This window comes from Fonsecaea monophora (genome assembly GCF_001642475.1).
Source record: "Fonsecaea monophora strain CBS 269.37 chromosome Unknown Scaff106, whole genome shotgun sequence".
Lineage (NCBI taxonomy): Eukaryota > Fungi > Ascomycota > Eurotiomycetes > Chaetothyriales > Herpotrichiellaceae > Fonsecaea > Fonsecaea monophora.
Genome location: NW_019174037.1, coordinates 17,640 through 39,367, shown reverse-complemented (window position 1 = coordinate 39,367; position 21,728 = coordinate 17,640). Strand labels below are relative to the sequence as shown.

The window sequence follows — 21,728 nt, the reverse complement described above, 5'->3', positions numbered from 1 at the left end:
TTTCACTATCTAACCCGCCATGTCCAGTTTATTTCTTCTCGTCAATTGTATGCGGTAGAGGCTCACTGATCGAGACCTCCTCGACATCCTTTTGCGCCACCACAAAACCCCCGGGAAACAAGTTGAGTTCATCCTTCTGCTGGTCAAGCGACCAGAATTGCCAGATGAACAAGCAGCCACCAACAAAGGCAACCACAGCAAACACACCGTAGTTCCAGACAAGCAACGGATCACCCGAAAGACGATTCAAAGCCTCGGCGATAGCAGCCGAGATTTGTGAAGAGAGCGATAGCCTGGACTAGAGAGCGCATGTTCTTGGACGCTTTGGAATATGCATACTCCAGGGATGTGATCGACGCGAAGATCTCGGAGAGGGCAATGAGAACATAGCAACCCGTTTGAATCCAGACGTTGAGAGGCGCCGGGTTGACAGAGCCATCGTCATTGAAGCAGCTGTTGGCCTGGTACCCGCATGGTGATCTCTTATAGATGTAAAACTGAACAACTGCAGCCCATATCATGGCTGCCGCCGCGAGCCAAAAGCCCGCAGTAATTTTTTTCAGTGCAGTGAAGTTGAAGCCCAATTTTCGCAGACCAGGGTAAAGGAATGAGTCGCAGAGGGGGATGAAGATAATGAGGGCGAAAGGGTCGAGGTTGTTGACAACACTACAAGAAACTCCAGTCAGCATGTGTGCAGATGCACCACACAACATGGCAGAAGATGAACCTACTCGTTGGGCACACCGTTCAGCTTCATTGTGCCTGCTTGAGCAGTAAAGTTGTTGGTCAGTTGACCGTATGCAAGCCAGTAAAGCGGGTAGTAACAGAAGACCGCGCAGGCAGCAAAGCCACGGCGGACTTCGTCCACCCAAGCATCATCAAACGTCATCCACACGGGCCGCTGAGAGGGCTGAATATTGGAAGGCTTCACTGCTTCCCGAATCGAACCGTTGCTGGTATGCTTCCACATGGTGACTGGGTTGAAAGACCAGCGACCCTTCATTCTGTAGACGAGGCAGCGGACGGCCTTGGTTACGACGGATCCAGCTGGTGGTCTTTGCTGATAGCGGTTGCGTCCCCACCACATGACAAAAGGAGTCGTTAGGAAGGCTAGGAGAGGGAGTAGGAACGAAAGCCAGAACCCCACATATTTCTCGGCGTAGACCTGGGCATAATGGTGAGCTTTGGATGGCAAGCACAGTTCTCAGAGGGGAACATACCATGCCAATTTGGCCAACAAGTGCGCCAATGTTGATGAAGAGGTAGAAGTAATGATATATCCTGCTCTGCGTGATGATCGGATCTACAATCACGCGTTCTCCGGAGGATAACGTCTTGACAAAGGCTCTGGTCACATCGATTTGTTCGACGATCAAAGGCGAGATATTGGGTTTGAAACTACCAGTCCCAAATCCCATGATGATCAGACCGAGCATAAAAACGGCATAGCAAGCGGTGGTGTTGTGATGACTGGTGGGATAGCAGAAATAACGAGGACGATGTGACCGATGATAGCAATAGCAATAGACACGCAGATGGTCTTGTATCTTCCCCAGTGTTCATCGGCCACTGTCTCGAGTTAGCCTCGCCCTGAAATCTTGAGTGGCCGGGTCATGAAAAGCCTATGGTGACACCAGCGAAAGGGGACTTACTGTAGGCTCCAAGAAGGGGCACACAATACACCCAGAAGGTGTTGAAGGTATTGATGCCATTGGCGGTCCGAGGACCTTGACCCAGAGCACCAGAGATACCCTGGTCGGAGCCACCACCAGCCCCAGTGTTATGGTGAGATCCCGGCGGACCATTCGGCGCAGGGAGTGGAAGAGAGTGGTTCACAAAGTTGGAGTCTGTAATGGATGTTTAGTGGCCTGTAAAAACAGCAGATATTTCATTTTTGAGGCATACAAACAACCTGGGTTCCGTAGTAGGAGAAACGCTCGCAAAGCTCCACAAAGGCGACCGTGTACACTGACCATGGAATGGGCACGGCGACTCGGCGAAGAGCATTGGGTCCATGAAGCTCCTCTTGTGTAGGAGCATTGTCATATTCTGAGTCGTGGCGAACGAACTGCACAACTTCATTCTTGGTGGTGGCGCCTTGACGGCCATTGTCGGCCTCCAGGTGTTGCAGACCACCGGCCCTGGCAGTCTCAGCGTTGTCAACAGGCACGGTGAGGGACCAGTGGAGAGAAATGTGAGTATGAGGAGTGGTGTATCTCTGACCCGAGTCCGTGGGCGTCTGAAGGTCTTTATAGCTACAGCGGTATGACGAGGTGCCATTTCACAGACAGGTAGGGGCGAAGGACGAGATGGCGAAAGAGGGACGAGGATGGTAGCATCCGTTCAGCGAATGTACTTATCGGCGGCAACATGATGGGCATTTCTAGACAATGCTATTCCCCAGCGATATGTGGCAGCTGTTTGTCGGATATTTGGATGAGCTCGTCTCAGGTTACACTCTTCCCTTGTCTTTGATATCGGGATGGCACCTACAAACGAGGGGGTTGTATCCACGATTTGAGAGTCCAGACGTGGCAACGGCGGGTCATGAGCGTGAAATAAGGAGTTAAGCTTCCTTGGCAACTGTCGACTCTACTAGACCTGTTAGGGGTGAAGCACCCGACTCGGGCAAACAGGCTCGATCTTCTAATCTGATTGACCAGACAACCTGCGGCAGAACAAAATTCCTTCCAAGCTCTCTTGTCGACTTCATTGGCCGGCCACGTCCGATGGCTACCTCTTTGGCACCGACATTTTGTTGTGACAAGTCAACAAGTTGCCTTTTCTTCCGTGCGAGAATGGCCAGCTCGCTCTATCTCTTGGCGAGGCCAGGGTGTTCGAAATCCTCGTTGACATATAGTCCTCTTGATCCGAGTCAAAGCCGTTCTCATCCTCTATCTTTCACTTTCCTGTAACTTTTTCTTGCACGGCAGCCGCACTCGCAACTCTGCATGTCAGCCATACCTCGTATCAGTACCTGGAAAATTTTCGAGGGCAACACCAGGGTTCGGGGAATGCCGTATTGCGTGAGGCTAGAGCGGTAGAGCGAGGGATTTATCTCTCGCCGACGTGGACTTCACAACATACTTAGCCACCCAAGGTTGCCCCTCTACGTTTGTGGCAGAAGTTGCGGTAGCTGCCAAAAGGTGCGATCACTTGTCGCGAGCGCGTCAAATCGCGATTGACAATGCTAGTGCCGGTGAGGACGAGTGATCTAGAAGGCTGAAGAGGAAGAGCAAGGCCCTCGCTGTGTGTCCCATCAAGACCCCAGGTGGACAAACTGGCAACGAACCTGAAATACTGGAGTTTCCAGTCAAATTCCTGTGGGCAATGGACATGCCACAAATTTTCCATCAGATTCCCTTTCGTGGTGGAGCTCTTTGAGCACTGAACAGTGTAGTCCTGCTCTTTGCTTTAGATGGATCGCGAGTCGAGAACAAATTGCTCAGCCTTAAAGTCTGCCTTTCCACTTTGGAAGATTGCTGACTCTTAGCCGAGGCAACGCAAAAGGGAAAGAAGTTGCACGATCATTGACTACAACGCATTCTCCCTGATTCTTATGTTCGAGATCTCAGTTACTTTTCCAATGCTGAGATTTCTCGTAGCTTTGAGTCTGGCTGCCATTCTTCACAATGAAGGAAGACCAGTTGGATGTGCCGGAGGAGCCTAGCTGAGCCTCCTTTTCGTCTCTCGTTTTCCAAAATAAGGAGACAAACTCATGGACCCTGGTCTGAAGCCTCGACCAAGCCCGAAGCTCTTTCCCTCCAGCATCCGTTTCAAGTTGCGGGAGTTCGCGATGTCAGGCGAAAATATGATGCACGTGAGAAGGAGCAGCTGGATATTTTGGAGGATGGTACAGCATACCTGAAAGATCTTCGATGCCCGTGTTGAGCCTGGTCCACATCCTCCCCCAAACAATCCTGTGCGCAAGATTCCCCCTGGCACCGTCATAGTGACATGGAGCTGACCCGAGCCGGTAAGGTAGAGGTGACATGATTCCTCACACCTCGCCTGAGGACGGACCACAAAGTATCTACTGCCCGTTTTTGTTTCGCCCTCTACATGGCGCTGGCTTGGATAAACCACAGACAGTCCATCGGGAAGACTTGTCTCTGCAAAACGATCTCTTGTGTATATCAATCAGGGTTACCTTGGTTCACTGTTATAAACATCGGGGGCTGAGGGATTAAGAGCGAAGCAATGCATTCTGATAAACTAACTAATTCAGCGATTTTCAAATACTTAACGAGAGTTTGTATTTCAACTTCCTTCTCCCATGACCATTGCTATATCACAGCAATGATGATCTCGAGTTGAAAAGTCTCTTGATTTTCGTTGTCCCTTTGCATCGCCAAATTTTGATGCTCGCCAATTGTTCTTCCAGAGAAACAAAAGGCTGGGTTCACGTCTATCACCACAGATTCCTTTGTTGAGGCTTTCTGATATTTTGTGCCTGATATCGTTGCACCCCGTGCTTAATTCGCGAGAAGCGGGAGAGCGATAGGACCAGCACCAGCGGTAGCTCCCCGAAGAGTAGCAGTGGCATCTTGGGATCCGTCACTTGCCGCATTCCAGTAGATCGAGTAGAAACCCGCGCTGTTCGAGTCATCGTCGGTGAGGATGAGACCTCTCTTGGCGACTTTGTTAGCCGATGCCTCGCCGTCAGCTAGAAAGACCTTGTTAGCTGAGACCGGGCCATCGGCCGGGTCGCTGGCGAGTATGAGACGTCTTTTGAAGACCTTATTAGCCGAAGCCTGGCCCTCAGCTAGAAAAGCCTTGTTGACAGATGACTCGCCATCAGCAACAAATATCCTGTTCGCCAATGCCTCGCCGTCGACTTGAAAGATCTTATTAACCGATGCCTCGCCGTCGGCAGGGTTGCTGGCATTGATGAGACCCCTCTTGAAGACCTTGTTGGCAGTGATGAGGTCGCTGTCATTCTCATCCGCAGAGTGAACATAGGCAAACGCGAAGACAGACGGGGAGAGAGCATCAGCTGGATCATTTGCAAGCCGAATGTCACGTTTGAAGACCTTATTGGCCGAGGATTCGCCGTCAGCTAAAAAGATCTTGTTGGCAGTGATGAGGTCGCTGCTATCCTCCTCGGCAGGCTGTAAGTACGCGAACGCGAAGACGGATGGCGACAGAGCATCCTCTTGTGACTCGCGTCTGAAGACTTTGTTGGCTGCCAGTTCTCCATCGGCTGCTCCATTGGGAGTACCAAGCGGAAGGGCGATGGGAGTACCGACTGTAGTCCCGGCAAGTCTTTTGGCAATTGGAGTACCAACTGGAGTTACAGCAGGTGTTTTGGCAATTGGAGTACCAACTGGAGTTCCAGCAAGTCGTATGGCAATGGGAGTTGCAGCATTGGAGAGCTCTTGGTTCTGAGCCTCGCGAGCGAGCTCCGCGGGAGCAAGAGGAGCAGCGAGTGTTTGAGAGAAAAGAACGCCGGCAAGGGCTGAGAGAATGACTCCGGTCTTCATTGTGGAAAAGTGTTTGTTTGTTTTGTTGTAAGAGGTTGCCTCTGGTTGGAACGTGAATAATGAATGGTTTGGTGCCTTTGCTTGTTAATGCGTATGAGAAATAGCTGTTGAGAGAGAGGAAGGATGTCTCTACTTATAGCCTTTCATCTCCCTCTCCAGACGACTTGCTTTCGATATACACTGCTTTGATTTTCCATTCAAGTTGGAACTGCCAAGTAGGTTTCGTGGTCTCAAGAAGCACGTTTGCCCAGCCATTGCAGAGGTCGCATGAGGAGTGGAATCCATGATGGCGAGACCTCTCAACTACCATGAGGTACCTGCAAAGTTTGCGAAGATTGAATTGCACGATCAACGCGAGAGTGAACGTTTCGTTGTAGCGAGCTGAGTGGAGGAATACCAGCCTCGTTCGCTTCCGTCGCAACCAATCGCAAAGATGCCAATATGCCAAGATCTTTGGGGATGCCAAGAGAGCCAAGGTGCCAAGCCCATGCGAGGCCTGGGGTTGCACCAGCCATGACGATATCATCGCAAGAAGGCTCAGCTGACAATTTACCCTATTATCCGAAAGTCACGTCGCGTTCCATGTCCCTCCTCCCAAGGATTCCAGAACATTTCTCTGCGTCTTCGAATGCTTGTTCGGCCACTCTTTGTCGAAATATTACTGACAAGTCCGCGGCATATTCCAACGAGAGACACAGTGATGCGACAATGTGGCACAGTCAAGCGAATTCCAGGCGTTGGAAGCTGAGAGGAGCTCTCTATGTGCATGTCCATTGTCACCGACAAGAGGTGTGAAGAGTATAAACTGGATTTTGCGTCGCGAGCAGTGGGACGTATGTGCATCAAGATTCTCGACCTCTTTCGACTCCTGCCCACGACCAAACCATGAAGCCAGTTGAGCTTTCCCTAGAGATACCTTTTCATTCGGACAATCAATCCACTCCATTCCTCTACACGACACAAAATGTCAAGAAACAAACGAAGAGACAGGGCTGCATATCGATAATAGTCTGCGCCTATGTCCTCGTGGGTTTCGCTGCTCTTTTGACCTATACATATGGCCTTATATCTTTCTTGAGGAGCGACCAACACTGTAGCAGACAGCTGTCTACATACTGTAAGGACATCTAATGGGACCGACTCGACCAGTCTGCTAAGAAGTCTAGCTCCGGCGCTCTTCTCTGTGGGCACCTATCAGGAGGTCATGTTCCACGGCGAGCTGTTTAACGACAATGGATTTCGTGGTCCCCCAAGCCCTGAGCGTGATGCCGCGTGGGACAGAATCACTCCAGGTATGCTTATTATCTCCACCAACCCAGAGACGTTGACGTGCACTTACATTAAGTCCAAATAGAGGACCCATTTCCCATTTCAGCCTCTGAAGTTGTCAAGGTTGGGAAATCCTTGGAGTCTTCAATCAGATACCCCGAGGACAAAGGCGGCCAGTATGCTGCCAATCTAGAGGTTTTCCACCAGTTACACTGCCTGGTGAGCTTCCTCATCATTGGCTGTCGAAGAGGGTTTATGTAACCAATGTACCAGAATCTTCTGCGGAAAGCGACTCATTTCGAATATTACGCCGACAAAGAGATTATGTTCAAGACAACACCTCATATGATCCAGGAGCACCTTGGTAAGTCGAGCCGTTCTCGCCAAAGAGCGACACTAAGTACGCATGCAGATCATTGTATCGATATGCTCCGCATCAGTCTGCAATGCACGAGTGATCTCACACTCATAACCTTCAACGCGTCAACGCCTGAATTTCCCATGGCAGAGTATATACCTGACTTCTACACGAACCACAGATGCAGAAACTTCGAACAAACTTTGGATTGGTACAATGATCGCCGGATACCTCTGCATTTGACGAGCACCCATGACACGTCAGATGATCGGCCTTGACCACATTCCTCGGCTGCATTCACTGGATATGTGTTGAAACTGCTCGCAATAGTTGGGTACATGCTCCACATCGGCTACAGCTCGAATGGAAACACTCCGTTTCATATGGTCCGCAACTATTTGTTCCAGCAATGTGTTCTAGAGCACGCTCCACCGTCCCTCGTTTGCAACTACGTTAGATATCACGCCATTCGGTATTAACGTGTGGCTTTCTTCGCTTAAATAGAGGGCCAAGGTAACGAGAGAGAGGCGGTGGCAAGGAGTGAAACTTCGACATAGGCAGAACAAAGTTTTCTCTTGTTATTGAGATTACAACGCTTGTAGGTTACATTAGGCGGATCAGCCAAAGCAGGAGTGTAGGGTATTGCGAGGGCTGGAACACTATGGGAACAGTCAAACACCTCTGGAAGAGCGGTCCACACACATACTCTTCAGTGTGGTGCGTTGCAGTGGGGAGACCGCAAGGGCTACGTGGTGGTTGAGTGCGCACAGAACGTTCTTACTGGGATCAATTGAGGAACTACTTTCTTAACCATCTTGTGCACGCAGATAAAGAATGAGTACTGAAAAGCTTGGAGGTAGCACGAATAATCGCCGCGCCTTGTATCCAACCATCAAAGCACTAGCTTCAAGGTATTCGATAAGGCCGTAATAACCCAATTTCACCGCCAGAACCACTTCGGACAAAACAATACGCCCCTGTACGAACCCCGAAATACAAATATTCATCGCAATCCCGTGGAGAATTATGACAATGACAGGCCTCTGTGCATCGTGAGGGAAATATTGTCAGTTTCAGACGAATCCACCTTGAACGATACACACTGCCCAAACCGCCTCTTTCGTGCTCCATAAACACCTCCACCGAAGCTGTCATGTCAGAAGCTCCTCCATTTGTCTTTTCGAAACGCTCCAGGCTTCTTTGGTGCTGGCAGAGCGTTAAACGCAGATTACCTCGCAGGCAAAGGAAGTGAGAGTTGGTCAGTGCAGGACGCGGTAATCTTTGGCCGCTACAGCTGAGTCGCTTCCGCTTCTTGAATCAGCTTTTTCAAGGCGTCGGCACTCTTGACCAGAAGCATCCTCTCCTCTTGATTCAGGGGGATGCTGAGGGATCTGACTATTCCCCGTCGTCCTAGGACGACCGGTAAACTCAAGCAGCATCCTAGCTGGTCAACCCAGTGAGAAATGGGACGAACATTTCGTTGATCAAATAGAATCGATTTGCAGATAGCCGCGCTCAGAGCGCCGATGCCGTAAGCTGTCGCCCCTTTGGCCTCAATGATCTTTGCCGCCTTGTCTTTTGTCTCCAACGCAACGGCCTTGCGGTCAATGAACGCTCCTGGTGGCAGACAATGATCCAGCGGCACGGCACCGATGGTGACGCAAGACCAAGCAACCTGTAGCTTCTGATCAGCTCAACAACACCGAGGTGATCTTTGGTCCGTGACGGCATACCATCTGTGATTCTCCATGTTCACCAAGGACATAGGCATCGACGCTGCCTGCGTCGACTCCCAGCTTTGCAGCCAGGATGCCTCTCAGTCTTGCAGTGTCGAGGAAAGTCCCGCTGCCGATGATCTGACCTTGAGGTAGCCCGGAGAACCTCTGGCAGAAGTAGGTTAGTATGTCCACAGGATTTGCCACGAGAAGAATGACTGTGTCCTCGCGGAATGGTTTCATATCATCTGTAGCAGACTTCAGAATTGCGAGGTTACGACCCAGTAAATCGGTCCGTGATTCGCCTAGAAGAGGTTATGATTAGTGGACATTCGCATGGAACTCAGCAAATGGCATTGCTACCTTGTCTCTGTTTTGCACCCGCGCTGATGACCACGATATCGCATTGTCCAGCCTCCCTGTGTGTTGCAGACCGTATTCTGACTCCGCCGCCACTGTCGATTGATTAGTTAGTCGAGTGTCGGACCACGCATCAATTTAACGAACCCAACAGCGCCATGGTAAGTGGTGGTATCTTCGAGGTCTCTGACTTGCGCATCTCGTTGTTTGGTATTCGGGTCAACCAGAAGAATCTCGCTTGCAACTGGGTTCAAGATAAGGCAGAGTGCTATTGCTGAGCCCACGCTTCCAGCACCGAGGATAGCAATACGCGATCTGCCAGTGACCACCTCGGGATCCATTGGTGTAGGCTCCATTCCGATGAATTTGATCAGATTCACAACGGGGTTAACCGAATGTATAGTTGAATCTAAAAGTTGGCAGACAAGGTTGGAAGTGGCAGATGACGAGGCTGGGAGAAGAAAAAGGACTCAAGGCCCCGACACGGTCCCACAGTACAAAATTTGTAAAGATGAAGGTATATCGTTTGGGAAGTGGGATGATTTCGTAGCTATCGTCGATTTGTCCTCCCATTACAGGGTTTACAAGGAGGGGTAAAGACTTGGTACGATGGAGTGCCTCTATGAGACTGCGTGATTCCTGTTGCCCCGCTCATTGGCTCTTAAACAGGGCGAGTTGCAGGTAGAACTCTTTCATGCCAGAAATAATCGAAACCTTGAATGCACACACAGGTGCAAAATCTAAACTTCGAAGGGCGATTAGAAGTGCAAAGTCTCACGTGTAAACTGATTTTCCTAATGACGGGGGAGTAGGCGGTGATTGCGTAAATTCCGACGAGGGAGACCTCGACAGACAGCCCATTTGACTTGACGTCAGCGTAAGGATGCAGCCTCTTCACATTATCGCAGACTACCTTGGAATTCAAAGCGGGGTGTAGTAGAAGACCTTCTGACCCTTGTCAGATTATGAAGACAGGCATGACTTCTGGTAGAATCTCAGTCCACCTTCTCTCCGATTGGACCTTCCAGAACTCCTGCAACGCTGCAAGTGCAGTCGGGATGTTATGGAATCGGGTGCGCGAGAAGACCTCTTGCAGTCGCATAGTGAAGAAGTCGCGATGTTCCAGTGTCGAACTCTCCGCTGCGGCGATAAAGTAGACCCAGACAAGCGTATGATGTCCTGGTGTAGTGGGTTGAATCCGTTCACACAGTCCTTTCAGGCGAGCGAGATCCGCAACAGTCTCACTGTGAGGTGGACCGCTTGTGACACGCTTCAAGTATATGTTGCAGGCCATATGTATGGCAGACTTATATAAACCGATCTGGGGTGCAAGCATAGGGTGAAAAATAGCTGCGTTGGAGATGAACTCAAAGTACGCTGCTGGTCGGGTGCTCAGGGTCAGAGTCCCAGAGCTCTCTCCTAAGAGAGGCTGAGCAAAGAGAGTCATCATACGAGTCTGCTCCATCAGGAATGAGTGCATTACGCTATTTCGGCCATCCTTTGTGTTCGCAGCGGCGAGGTGCTGAAGGATCTTGAACAAGTAGGGTAAGTTGGTACCGCCAGTGATGGTCTCGCCGGTTAACAGGATAATTATCGTGGTCCAAGCGGAAATGTCGAGGAGATCTGCTTGAGTGGATGTGCGTAAGCGCAGCTCAGAGATGATCGACTGAAAGCCTGCTTCAGCACGAGACTGCAATCCCGGCTGTTGATAAGCGAGGTGCTGCATCGCGACGACGCATACTGCAGACCTGACAAGATGATCTTCAAAGGCAAGTGGCAGTATAAGATCACGATAGCCGTTGAATTTGCCGTCCAAGACCACCATCACCGGTGCAATTGTTGATGAAAAATGTGCGAATAATTCTCGATACTGCGGACCGACAAGCTGGAGGGGTGGTGAAACCTGATTGGGGCAGACTCCGTGCTGATGTGTCGAGTTGCATAAAAGGCAGACTATGGGTTCGAGCAATAACTCTGACGAGGCCGCAGTAAATGCTCTCATGAAAGATAGATGCTGCTCGCTGTCTGCAATGTCTGCAATGTCGGCGGACAAAGTTGGCAAGTTATGATCGCCTTCTGAAAGCAGTTCTGTGTCCTCATAACCACGGGATTCTATCACCGGGTCGGCTTGGGTGAGTGTTGAAGTCGTGGTGCCATCTGGCCACAATAGGACCGGCGTTGTCCTGTGCTCCAGCGGCCCTTGAGTACTTGCGGCCTGGTCGATTGGAATTGTGCGGCCCGTAAATCTGCCGCGTGAAGCTATACCATCATTGAATCTGTATCGGATCCCGTACCCGGGGCAGTCAAGACCCTTCCGCAAGCACTTGTTGCATTTTGGACGGGACTGGTCGCACTTGATGCGTCGCCGCGAGCAATTGTGGCAACCTATATGGTCGTTTAGCACGGATGTCGGGCTCGGAAGCATACAACGAACTCACCTATAAGCTCCTTTGGCATTTTATCTGTGGGCATCGAGGAACACTGCCATGCTTTGACATGGAGCCATAGTGAGCAGGACTCTGTGTAGCGAGATTGGTGGATGCTTAGGCGAACACGAGGAGAACATTTGATGGCGAGGAATTCGGATGTGCTGGAGGTTGCAATGGAGTGAGTCTCTTGCGAATTCCTTCATCTGAGAACTCGTTGCACTGCGCCACTACGCCACAATCACGTGCGGCCCGAGGATCAGCCACTTTTATGCACAGCCTCAATTTCTGTCACATTATCGTGACGCAAAAGAGCTCGATATTTTAGGGTACCTTAACACCTACATGTCATGCCATATACGGTACTGTATGCTTGTACTTCGGCGATGAAAACTCTCATACTGCCCTCTTATCCTCCGCTACAAATGACTTGTTCTCGAAACTGGCCGCAGCTCCTGTCGAACTGTCAATGCCGCTTCAGTTCCCGATTGAATGGCGCCATCGATAAAACTCCTCCATCCCCCCGCAGCCCAATCCGAGTTAGCAAACAGCACGGATCCCTGCCTCCTCCTGAGAGCCTCAAGGTACTGCACCTCCATACCTGGCCTATACCACACCCTGAACACTGTTAGCAGTGATGGTCTGGGTCACGTCAAGGGGATTCTCCTTACCATGCTCCCTTGGCGAATTCATCCTTAGACCAGTTGTGGAATACCTATGTGGAACTGGTCAGCTTCACTTCCCCTGGGACCTGAGTTGATTTCACACTCACAACACGGTCAACCTCCATAGGGCCAAACTCCTTAATAGCCCCGAGGGTCTGATCGATGTCCTCATCGGCATGCATATGATTGGCATCACATCCAAAAAAGACACAGTGAGTTTTTCCTGCCGGGGTTGTGCCATCTGCCACTCCGATAACGAGTTTATTATGAGGATAAGTGACGCCGCTCCAAGACCTCATCTCTGGGTCTTTAACTTCTGCATGGACCTTGACACATTGATTGACATGCTTCAATGCAGCAGCCTCGCGCTTCGCTTGATCCAGTGGCGGGTTGAATTCAATGTTCTCGAGTACGTTCAACGGCGCCGTGCAAATGACCTTTTTCGCCAAAAAACGTTGGCCGTCCTTTGTCCTGACTTCTACCAAACCTTTTGAGGAATCGACCGCCGCCACAGGCGCGTTGAAAGAGTATGAAAGATTGCCACTTATCAGTGCTTCCTCGAAAAAGCGTCTTGCGAAGCCAGATTGACCACACTTCAACTTGAAAACAATGATGGTGTCCAGAAGCGTTTTGTAGTCGTAATTGGCTGCGGCCCACCACCGGAGAAAGTCAAGGAATGCCGAGTTTTCCCTCGTTCCACCACTGCAAAGGAGCACAAAGGCTTCGATAGCGTGCCTCTCGTCGCTGGAAAGATCGTGGCTTATTTGGGCTATTCTCTCTGCTACCGACAGGTTGGAATACTTGAACACATCTTCGTTCCAGTATGCGTTGAAAGGGAAAGGCATGATGGTCCTCCCAAGGTTGCCGTCGACATTGACGAATTTCTCTATTGCCCGAGCGAAAAGAGCATCCTGGACAGGGTAAGTCAGCATAAAAGACTTGAGGCCTGCGCCGGACTCACCTCTTCTTCGTGACTCATGTTCCTGGTCCCTGCTGCTGTCTTGAAGGTGAAGAAATTGTGCTTCTTACTGTAGTCGGTAGAATGCACTAGCTGGTCCTTCATCCCATATCTTGACAGTTCACGATAGACATGTGGCTGAAACCAATGAACCCACGTGCCTCCCATTTCGTAAGGATATCCGTCAATATCGGATGACCAGGTTCGGCCTCCAATTCTGTCTCGGCCCTCTAGCAACAGTGTTCTCAAGCCTGTGTGTTGGTTAGCAGAAGAAAGGTTGGTTGAACGAGGTCTTTCAGCTCAACCAAACTAACCGGCAGTTGATGTGTCTCTGGCCGCTGTGAGCCCTGTATATCCTGCGCCGATAACAATCACATCAAGCGAGTCTTTGGGATTTCGAATCATGTGTGACGGTTCCACCACTGCAATTGTTGGGATGCCAGCTTGGAGCCCCGTACCAGGGGTCCAATGCCAACCTTCTCGCGATCTGTGCATGTTTTCTCTTTGATTATAGTACTAGTACTGTTGATAAAGTGGCCTTGCTGGGAGATAGGGAATTTATTCTACATGTGCAGGGGCGCGTAGAAATAAATAGGTTTTGAAGGCAACTGTGTGAAATTCCGCTGCCGGCCTGCCCCGTCGTTTTAGGCAACAGAGAACGGGACTCTATTACTCCTTTTGATGTGAAATGGATTGAGAAGTAGACGTCTGATAAACATATCATCGTCTTGGAGCATTCATTGGTTTGAGTGGAGTGGCAAAGGGAATGCACTTTCGTCCGGGCTTCCCCTTCTGGAAAATAAAGTTTGGCTCAGAGCAGCCCACGGAAGCGCTTACCTAGAGCGGTTAGAGCACTCACTTAACATTCCCTTTTAGGACTGCCAAGTCTGGGGTCCGGGGTGGAGGGTCAACGGGCCCATTCCGCAGGTCTCTATCTTTGCACTACAAACGTTCATCCATGTGTCTATTAAAGCGGTGGAAGCTCATGTTTTTCGACGCGGACTTGATGAATGACCTTTGTCTCACCAACTGCGCCCTGTCCTTATCAACTAGTAGCGCCTCAGACCATCAAGATGAGATCCGTTGAGACAGAGAAGGTCGGAAATCATGCGTACGGCACCCAACCCCTCGATCGGCTTGAACAAGGTATGGACAGAGCCCCATTCTCGCATGTGGCTTTTCTATAGCTGCTTCCATGCAGTCTACCAGATATGGGTGACTGACAAGTTTCTCATATAACCGCAGTTGAGACTCAGCACCAAGGAACATTCCGAACGGTTGAACTCTCCGCATTAGGCCTTCGTCAAGAGACCCAGAGGGACATTGGACCCCTTGATACAATCTGTGTTGGTTGGAATATCTGCAACAGTTGGGCTGGAGTGGCAGCCACTTTGGCCTTGACAATTGCTCAAGGGGGTTCTGTGACCCTCATTTATGGTGTCGTTGTTTGTTTCATCATGATCGGGTGCAGCGGATTAACTATGGGAGAGCTTGCATCGGTCTATCCGACTGCTGGGGGCCAGTAAGTCTCGCTGCCTTTATAGAGCTGGACGGGACTAGAACTTGTTGCAGGTATCATTGGACTTCTATATTGGCACCTCCAAAGGCCAGTCGTTTCTTGGTATGGTGCTCATTGCTTTGCTGAACCCAGAAGTGTTAGTACTCTGCTAATTGCGCGGATAGAGCTATGCGTGCGGCATCACCAATGCTTATGCCTGGATTGCTACCACAGCCGGCATCGCCATCATTGTCCCGCAGGTCATCCTGGCTATGGTCGTCCACTATCAACCTGGCTACGTGGCTCAAACCTGGCATTACTTCCTCCTTTATCAAGCCGTCAATTTCCTGGTTTGCATGCACAATATCTTCTCATTGAAGAAGACCATGTGGGTCAATGATGTTTCATGTAAGTCACGGTCTCTGCTGTCTACTGGCATTTTGCTGATTCGTGCGACAGTTGTGATCACCTTGACAGGTTTCGTCACGATAATCATTACCTGCCTGGCTCGAGCACCCCATAAGCAGAGCAGCGAGTTCGTTTGGACCAACTTTGTGAACGAAAGCGGCTGGCCTGCTGGCATCAGCTTTCTGACGGGACTGGTATCACCAAATTACATGTACGCAGGCATTGACGGCGCAATCCATCTTGCCGAAGAGTGCAAACAGGCCGAGAAGGTTGTCCCGAGGGCCATCGTCAGCACCTTAACAATTGGATTCATCACAAGTTTTATGTTCGCGGTGTCAATGACATACTGTATTGCAGACTTCGACGCCGTACTTGGTACCCCTACTGGGTGAGGAGACGCATATGATCCCCTGTGCATAGTACGATTGCTAATGCAGCGTAGGTTTCCAATCTATGAGATCTGGTTACAAGCGACCAGATCTAGTACCGCAGCCACGATCTTCATGGCCATTCTCCTCACAGCAGCCACAGTGGCACTCATTGCCGTTCAGCAAACAGCTTCACGCCTGACGTGGTCACTTGCACGAGATGAGGCTTTGATCTGGTCCAGATTTCTCGGTCATGTTCATCCGTCCCTGCAAGTTCCAGTCTGGGCGCTCCTGGCCAACAATACCATTGTATTCATCATCGGCTTCATCTTCCTCGGATCTTCGACGGCTTTCAATGCCTTTATCGGGACGGGTCTCATCCTGCAACAAGCCACGTATGCAATTCCAGCTGCCCTGCTGATGTATAGGAGGCGGTCTTCAATGTATCTGCCTATCAACAGGCCATTCAAGCTGTTCAGCCCGGTTGGCTGGGTTGTCAACCTCTCTACCGTCGCCTTCGCTGTCGTGGTCTTGATCTTCTACGATTTCCCGGTTGTCATCCCGGTAAGCGGTTCAAACATGAGTAAGTCTGCCACAGTTACAGGTCGGTATTTGCCAACTGACTCCGTGTAAGATTATACATCTGCTGTGATTGGGGTTATGGCACTATTTGCGGCACTCAACTGGGTACTTTTTGCCCGAAGGTCGTACCATGGCCCAAGATTGGACTAAAGGAGACGAACCGTCAGTACTAGTAGCCCGAAAACCCAGCACGGAAATGACCGGGATCAACAGTGTCAGAGGTGGCTTTTTGTAGTCGATGCTTTTCTTTTGAACTATGCTTGTGCGACTGCTGAGTTGAGTCTTGAAGCATTTTATCACATCAGCAGAGGCGAACAAGGGATCCTACATGATATATCTCCTGGGAAAGCATTTCAAACATCGATGCGAGGTTCTCCATGGCCTAACTCACAAGTAGGCCGTCATGTAATCTCGCATTCTCGAATTGCCCTATAGATAGTTTTCAAACTACACAGACACCCATCCCACCCGTCATGAGTGGTGGTCTGCATACCCCCGGGCCCCTGACGGCTGTGATATCGGTTGTTCTGGGGTAAATTCTCCTCTAAACCATCCTCCAATAACTCAGCCTCTTTCATGCTGGTCATTAACTTCATTAGTACAAGGTAGTAGCGGCTTGTTATGTATCGATCGTTAACCCTCTCGTCAGGCTTCTCAGACTTCAGCACGTGGATACCGAACAAGAAATATTTAACAATCAATAAGTCATCAAGCCCAGTTCCAAGTCGTCTATCCACCCTGAAAAAGGATCTAAGTCGCCAAAGAACAGATTGCTTGGTCCTGTAAAGGGAGAGTCCATGTGTTCGGACCGGGGGTCTTGCAGACCAGATGTTCGGCTGTCGTTGAGAGTATTCATCGACCCTCTAAAACCCTGTGTCATATCGGTATATCTTGGATGGGATAATGAAGATGAGGTGTGAGTAACGTGCGCGGAAAAGCTGTCGTGTTCTGAAAGTTGGTACTGTTTGCATAGGTCCGGGCCGAAATCATCCACAAACTCCTTGAGCCTCTCAATATCAGGCTCTGGTGTATCGCCCAGACTGGGGCTCTTCAGAGTCAGACGCTTCATCTCGGCTAAAGCAGCCAGGGCACCATCAGCAGATCCCCATCTCTTCTTCAGCTCCGCCAGAGATGATTGTATGATAGACAACGATTCCTCGGCAGTATCGTGGAGAAAGCCGTAGCGTAGCGCCAGCATCTGAGCAAGACCAGCCGCAAACGCGTAAAATGTAAATACTGGCCCGCAATGACAGAGCTCGCCCCTGTTTAAGATGTCCTCGAAAATTCCGGCCACGAACGAGGAGGCAACGAACGACATGCATATGGACTGATTTCGCGATGCGGAATGCCGAGAAAGTATTACGAGAAACACAAAATATGGGATCAAGAGCTGTCTTCCCTCAAAGTTGTAGGCTCTGAGCTTCTTTGGCGATCCATGGAAGAGCTGGAATTCTGCTGGTAAATCCTTGATCCAGCGGTAAAGGGCATTCTCTAAAAAGGTTTGTATCTTTCCCGTCATGGTCTTGCGTCGGATGTTTTCGGTCAGATCTGCCAGAAGACGAATAATCCCCGAGTAAGCCAAGAACAACCGTGCCTTGCTGTCTGGGCTTGAGAAGTCGTTGGCGGCCAGAGGAGCGACATCGCTGTCATCCAGGTTAATTGTCCTAGGTCGACCAGTTCCTATGGATATAACATCGTCTCGGCACTGGGAGTGATCAACAGATCTTCAGTCTGCTCTGAGACGAGCAGGACTTACCACAATTAACCACCATAGTCTCCTGCGGAGATACCTGTCCTTGCCGGTGACAGGTTCTCGGTGCAGTCCAACCTGGTATGCTAATCCGGCCGCGATACGCACCCAAAATCCACTCGTGCTAGTCGAGATATGCTCTGGACCCGTGGGATTGTACCATTGAAGCAGCGTCACAGCCATAATGGAGGCGAGCGCGTCCCTTTCATGGCCCAAGACGAATAGCAACCTAGCTTTGCGGTAAAACTCCTCAGCAGAAGCCGAAAGAGTATCACTCGATGCCACACGGCTCCCAGCAAGAAGCACGGCGTTGAGTAAGAGAGGAGATGTTCCATTGGCATGGAGATCCTCCACATCCGGAGGTTCCAAAACGGGCGTCCAAGGAGAACAATACTTGAAGTAGCTGTCGACGAGACTGGCGAGTACAGACCTCTGGGGCAACTCGAATGCGTTTTGTAGTTGGAGTAGCGCAGAGTCTGTGTGTGATAGTCGTGAGGCATCGCTTTGACCCTGCACCATCTCCTCTCGGAATCTGATATCACTGCTCCCAATATAGTCGCTTCTGCCGACATGGCTTGCCGTGGTGGCCACATATTCGGGCGATGCGTCGGGTTCTCTCTCAGTTGTCTCTGCTAAAGGTTCTGCACCTACCTCAATATCGACACTCTCCCACTGCCGTCTAGGCCTGTTGGTCGGCGTTTGAGTCTGATTATCCACGGACTGAGGAGTCTTCGCTGGTGTTGACGGTGATCTGCCATTTTCATTGAGCGGAGTAAAACTTCTGGGGCTCTGTGGATGAGATTCGCTTGTTGGCAAGTATCGGGGCCGCTTTCTTTGATGCGGTTTGCATGGAAGGCTTGCCAACCTGCAATTACTGCATGGCTGATTGCAAGAGCTAAAGTCACATTTGATCTAAACAGGGTTGCCATCAGTTTATCCATTTGATCCCCCTCTGGAGTTTACTACCTTTCTTCGATGACATATGTCGCATGCTTTCCGGATCCTGGTCGATGTTGACATTTGTGCCACCTTCGTCTCATGGGACACTGATGTTGTAAAGAAGACATTCAACGCCGGTGCGGAAATGATTCATCGGCTATGACTTACCCTGTTTGCGGGGTTTCGGCATTACGAGGCGGGACAAAAAAGATTGGCTTTTAAAACCCCGAATGATCCCGAAAGAAAGGGAAAGCAGGTATTCTCATTCAGAATATATTCCTCCCGGGCATGAGCACATTCAATCGTCAACTGGAGCAGGAGATGACGGGCAAGGTCATAACATGATTTCTAGATCGACTAAAAATAAACCATGGGAAAGATTCTATAGTCTTGGGCGAACCTGCGGTTCGAGGCTGTAGAAGTGCTGGAAAGCTCTCAGACACCCAGGATTTATCACCGTGGAACTTATCGTCCGTGGCATCTTCCCGGTTGAGATGGTCTCCTTGACCAAGGTCTCGACCTTCTTCCCATTTGATGTCATCGGAATCTCTTTGACTTCGACCACGAAGCGCGGAACATGTCTGGGACTAAGGGACTTGCGGATAGTGCTCTTCAGTAGTTGCTCTAGTTCATTGGAGAACATGTGCCCAGCGCGCATGACAACGAAAAGGAACACCGACTCGTCAAAATCAAGTCCATGCCTCTTTCTACCGACGCAGAGGGTGGTGGAAATCGTGTCCAAGAAGGGTGCCGCTTCTGTAACTGAGTAGATCTCTGCGGAGCCGAACCTGATGCCTTGCGGGTTAAGAACCCCGTCACTGTCAGAGTTAGTTATCATGAAATTCTCTGGATATCTTGTGGTGTACCTTCTTCCGTGAATGACCCAGCCCTTTGTGACCGGGTTGACACTAGCCCAATCATGCTGCGCCCAGCAGGGAAATGAATAGCGACTGAAATATGATGCTCGATACTTTTCACCATCTGCATCAGCCCACATATAGACTGGCATTGACGGAAATGGCTGTCGACAGACGAACTCCCCTGCTTCCCCAGTGTTCTTGATAGAACTGCCATCAACGGGGTCTGCTATGTCGACATCGTGTCCGAGAATGGGCATCTGGATCTCCCCTGGAAACAATGGGCCAGCGGGATCAGTACCACACCACGAGGTGACCAAGTCGGTTCCCCCAGTCACGCTTGTGAGATGTACGCTTGAGGGAAAGACAGCGTAGAACCAGGAGTACTGATCAGCGGCAAGATGAGATCCGCCGGTTTGCACCATCCGGAGACTCGATAGATCATATTCTGCCTTGGGTATACACCTTGTCGATTCCAATTCCTTGAGATACTTTGGCGAGACGCCCCAGTAGTTCACACGGAACTTCTCGACAACTTCGAGCATGCGCTGAGGTTTTGGCCAGGTAGGAGATCCGTCATATAGGACGAGGGTGGTCCCCATAGCTAAGTGTCCGATCATAATGTTCCAGAGAACCCACGATGTACTCGAATATTGAAACACAACCTCTCCTGGCTTCAGAGAATTATGAAGCTTCCCGATCTTCTTGTGTTGTATGATGGCGGCATGGCTGTGCACGAGACATTTGGGAGGGCCAGAGGTTCCGCTGGAGTAGAGAATGTAAAGAGGTGTTGTGAATGGGAGCCTGGCAAATTTTAGACCATCAGTCTCTTTGGACCTACCTAGGAAATCTGATAGAGGGCGAAATGGCCCCACCGGCCCTTTAGGTACGACAAACAGCTCCAAATTCGGGCCGAGAAGCTTCATGATTGACGAAATCTTGGATGTATTGGAATGCTGTTGACCTTTGTAGATGTAGTGGCTATCGGCGAACAATATAGAAGGCTGGACTTGTTGCAGCCGGGAAGTACATCCCTGGAGAGTCAATATTATATTAAAGAACTCACTAGTCACTGGGATCTTACCTCTAGCCCAAGATCAGGAGCAATCGAGGTAAAGATGGCTCCTATGCTCGCTGATCCAAGGAGCAGGGCAACTGACCAGACCGATGTAGATATCAGAGCAGCCACTCTATCACCTCTTTGAATGCCGCTTCTGAGAAGAGCGCTTCTGATCCTCCGCACATTCTCTCGCAACAAGGACCATGTCCAGACTTCGCCCTCGAGGTGTTGACACTCGCTCAAGCCGATTAGAGCAGGGCTCTGGTCATCCACTAGCGGCTGGCTCAATACGTTCTCCGCATAGTTGATCAATGCTCCTTCGAAGAATGGCGGAACCTCTGAAATGGATAGGACCGGATTGTATGCATGCTTTACTCCCAGAGGCAGTGCGGGTATCAAGCCGACATAGTCCCAGAGATCAATCCAGAACGCATGGGGTGCTGTCACACTCCATCGGTGTAGCTCGTGGGAGTCCCTCAACTGGATACTGAATTTACTGTTGATATGCTCTCTGTAAATGTTCATTGGTATCTGGTGGGCTGGAATCATCGGCTTCCATACTGGTTTAGGCTGCATAGTGTGGTGTTGAGCCTTGTGTTGGGAAGACGGGATGTTGCTCGATCGAGATGCAACCATTTTGATGGTGATTAGCGTATCTTGAGAATGCCAGCCCTTGCTCTTATCATGTTGTAATTCAAAGCCAGCATTAAGTCTCATGTTCTTCCTGAAAGGTACTCAGTATCAATATCTGCGCTCCGGAACGCTCTCCGTCGGCTGTTGGTTATTTGGCATTTGCCGCTTTACGCCGAGTAACATGCCTGTCAACCAAAAGTACTAGCCTTTGAAGCAGTAATGTGTGCCAGGGTCCAAACTTACATTACCCGTCAAACGCCGAGGGCTAGCCTCAAGTATCTAGCGGCATTCGGCACTTGTCGACCCCAATTTGAAGACAAAGAGACCATTTAATACGGGTAACAATCTCCAAACCCTGCTGACGGAACAGTAAACTGTCTGAAGACCTTCAAGATCGCA

The 21,728-nt window shown here is 50.3% G+C and overlaps 8 protein-coding genes across 8 annotated transcripts; 2 read left to right on the top strand and 6 right to left on the bottom strand.

Annotated features, from left to right (window-relative positions):
• Positions 1–28: 28 nt before the first annotated feature.
• Positions 29–2,372, bottom strand: AYO21_09941 (hypothetical protein; the record flags this gene model as incomplete). Its single annotated transcript, XM_022659867.1, has 8 exons — positions 29–293; positions 340–666; positions 732–1,165; positions 1,221–1,470; positions 1,530–1,569; positions 1,653–1,847; positions 1,906–2,239; positions 2,286–2,372. The coding sequence occupies 8 exons, from the start codon at positions 2,370–2,372 to the stop codon at positions 29–31; spliced, it is 1,932 nt and encodes a 643-aa protein (XP_022507810.1).
• Positions 2,373–4,475: 2,103 nt separating this feature from the next.
• AYO21_09940 (hypothetical protein) lies at positions 4,476–5,483 on the bottom strand (the record flags this gene model as incomplete). Its single annotated transcript, XM_022659866.1, has 1 exon — positions 4,476–5,483. One exon carries the CDS (start codon positions 5,481–5,483, stop codon positions 4,476–4,478), a length of 1,008 nt encoding a protein of 335 aa, XP_022507809.1.
• A 1,204-nt stretch (positions 5,484–6,687) lies between these two features.
• AYO21_09939 (hypothetical protein) lies at positions 6,688–7,388 on the top strand (the record flags this gene model as incomplete). The annotated part of the gene is made up of 4 exons (XM_022659865.1): positions 6,688–6,775; positions 6,838–6,971; positions 7,026–7,116; positions 7,165–7,388. 4 exons carry the CDS (start codon positions 6,688–6,690, stop codon positions 7,386–7,388), a joined length of 537 nt encoding a protein of 178 aa, XP_022507808.1.
• Positions 7,389–8,398: 1,010 nt separating this feature from the next.
• AYO21_09938 (L-lactate dehydrogenase) lies at positions 8,399–9,526 on the bottom strand (the record flags this gene model as incomplete). Its single annotated transcript, XM_022659864.1, has 4 exons — positions 8,399–8,785; positions 8,844–9,130; positions 9,189–9,280; positions 9,333–9,526. The coding sequence occupies 4 exons, from the start codon at positions 9,524–9,526 to the stop codon at positions 8,399–8,401; spliced, it is 960 nt and encodes a 319-aa protein (XP_022507807.1).
• Positions 9,527–10,143: 617 nt separating this feature from the next.
• On the bottom strand, positions 10,144–11,642 carry AYO21_09937 (hypothetical protein; the record flags this gene model as incomplete). Its single annotated transcript, XM_022659863.1, has 2 exons — positions 10,144–11,570; positions 11,624–11,642. 2 exons carry the CDS (start codon positions 11,640–11,642, stop codon positions 10,144–10,146), a joined length of 1,446 nt encoding a protein of 481 aa, XP_022507806.1.
• A 388-nt stretch (positions 11,643–12,030) lies between these two features.
• AYO21_09936 (hypothetical protein) lies at positions 12,031–13,729 on the bottom strand (the record flags this gene model as incomplete). The annotated part of the gene is made up of 5 exons (XM_022659862.1): positions 12,031–12,229; positions 12,283–12,326; positions 12,384–13,187; positions 13,238–13,485; positions 13,549–13,729. The coding sequence occupies 5 exons, from the start codon at positions 13,727–13,729 to the stop codon at positions 12,031–12,033; spliced, it is 1,476 nt and encodes a 491-aa protein (XP_022507805.1).
• A 962-nt stretch (positions 13,730–14,691) lies between these two features.
• Positions 14,692–16,240, top strand: AYO21_09935 (hypothetical protein; the record flags this gene model as incomplete). The annotated part of the gene is made up of 6 exons (XM_022659861.1): positions 14,692–14,756; positions 14,807–14,855; positions 14,918–15,140; positions 15,192–15,528; positions 15,583–16,091; positions 16,143–16,240. 6 exons carry the CDS (start codon positions 14,692–14,694, stop codon positions 16,238–16,240), a joined length of 1,281 nt encoding a protein of 426 aa, XP_022507804.1.
• Positions 16,241–16,787: 547 nt separating this feature from the next.
• AYO21_09934 (acetoacetate-CoA ligase) lies at positions 16,788–21,413 on the bottom strand (the record flags this gene model as incomplete). The annotated part of the gene is made up of 5 exons (XM_022659860.1): positions 16,788–17,795; positions 17,847–18,629; positions 19,180–19,597; positions 19,646–20,670; positions 20,721–21,413. 5 exons carry the CDS (start codon positions 21,411–21,413, stop codon positions 16,788–16,790), a joined length of 3,927 nt encoding a protein of 1,308 aa, XP_022507803.1.
• Between the last annotated feature and the right edge of the window lie 315 nt (positions 21,414–21,728).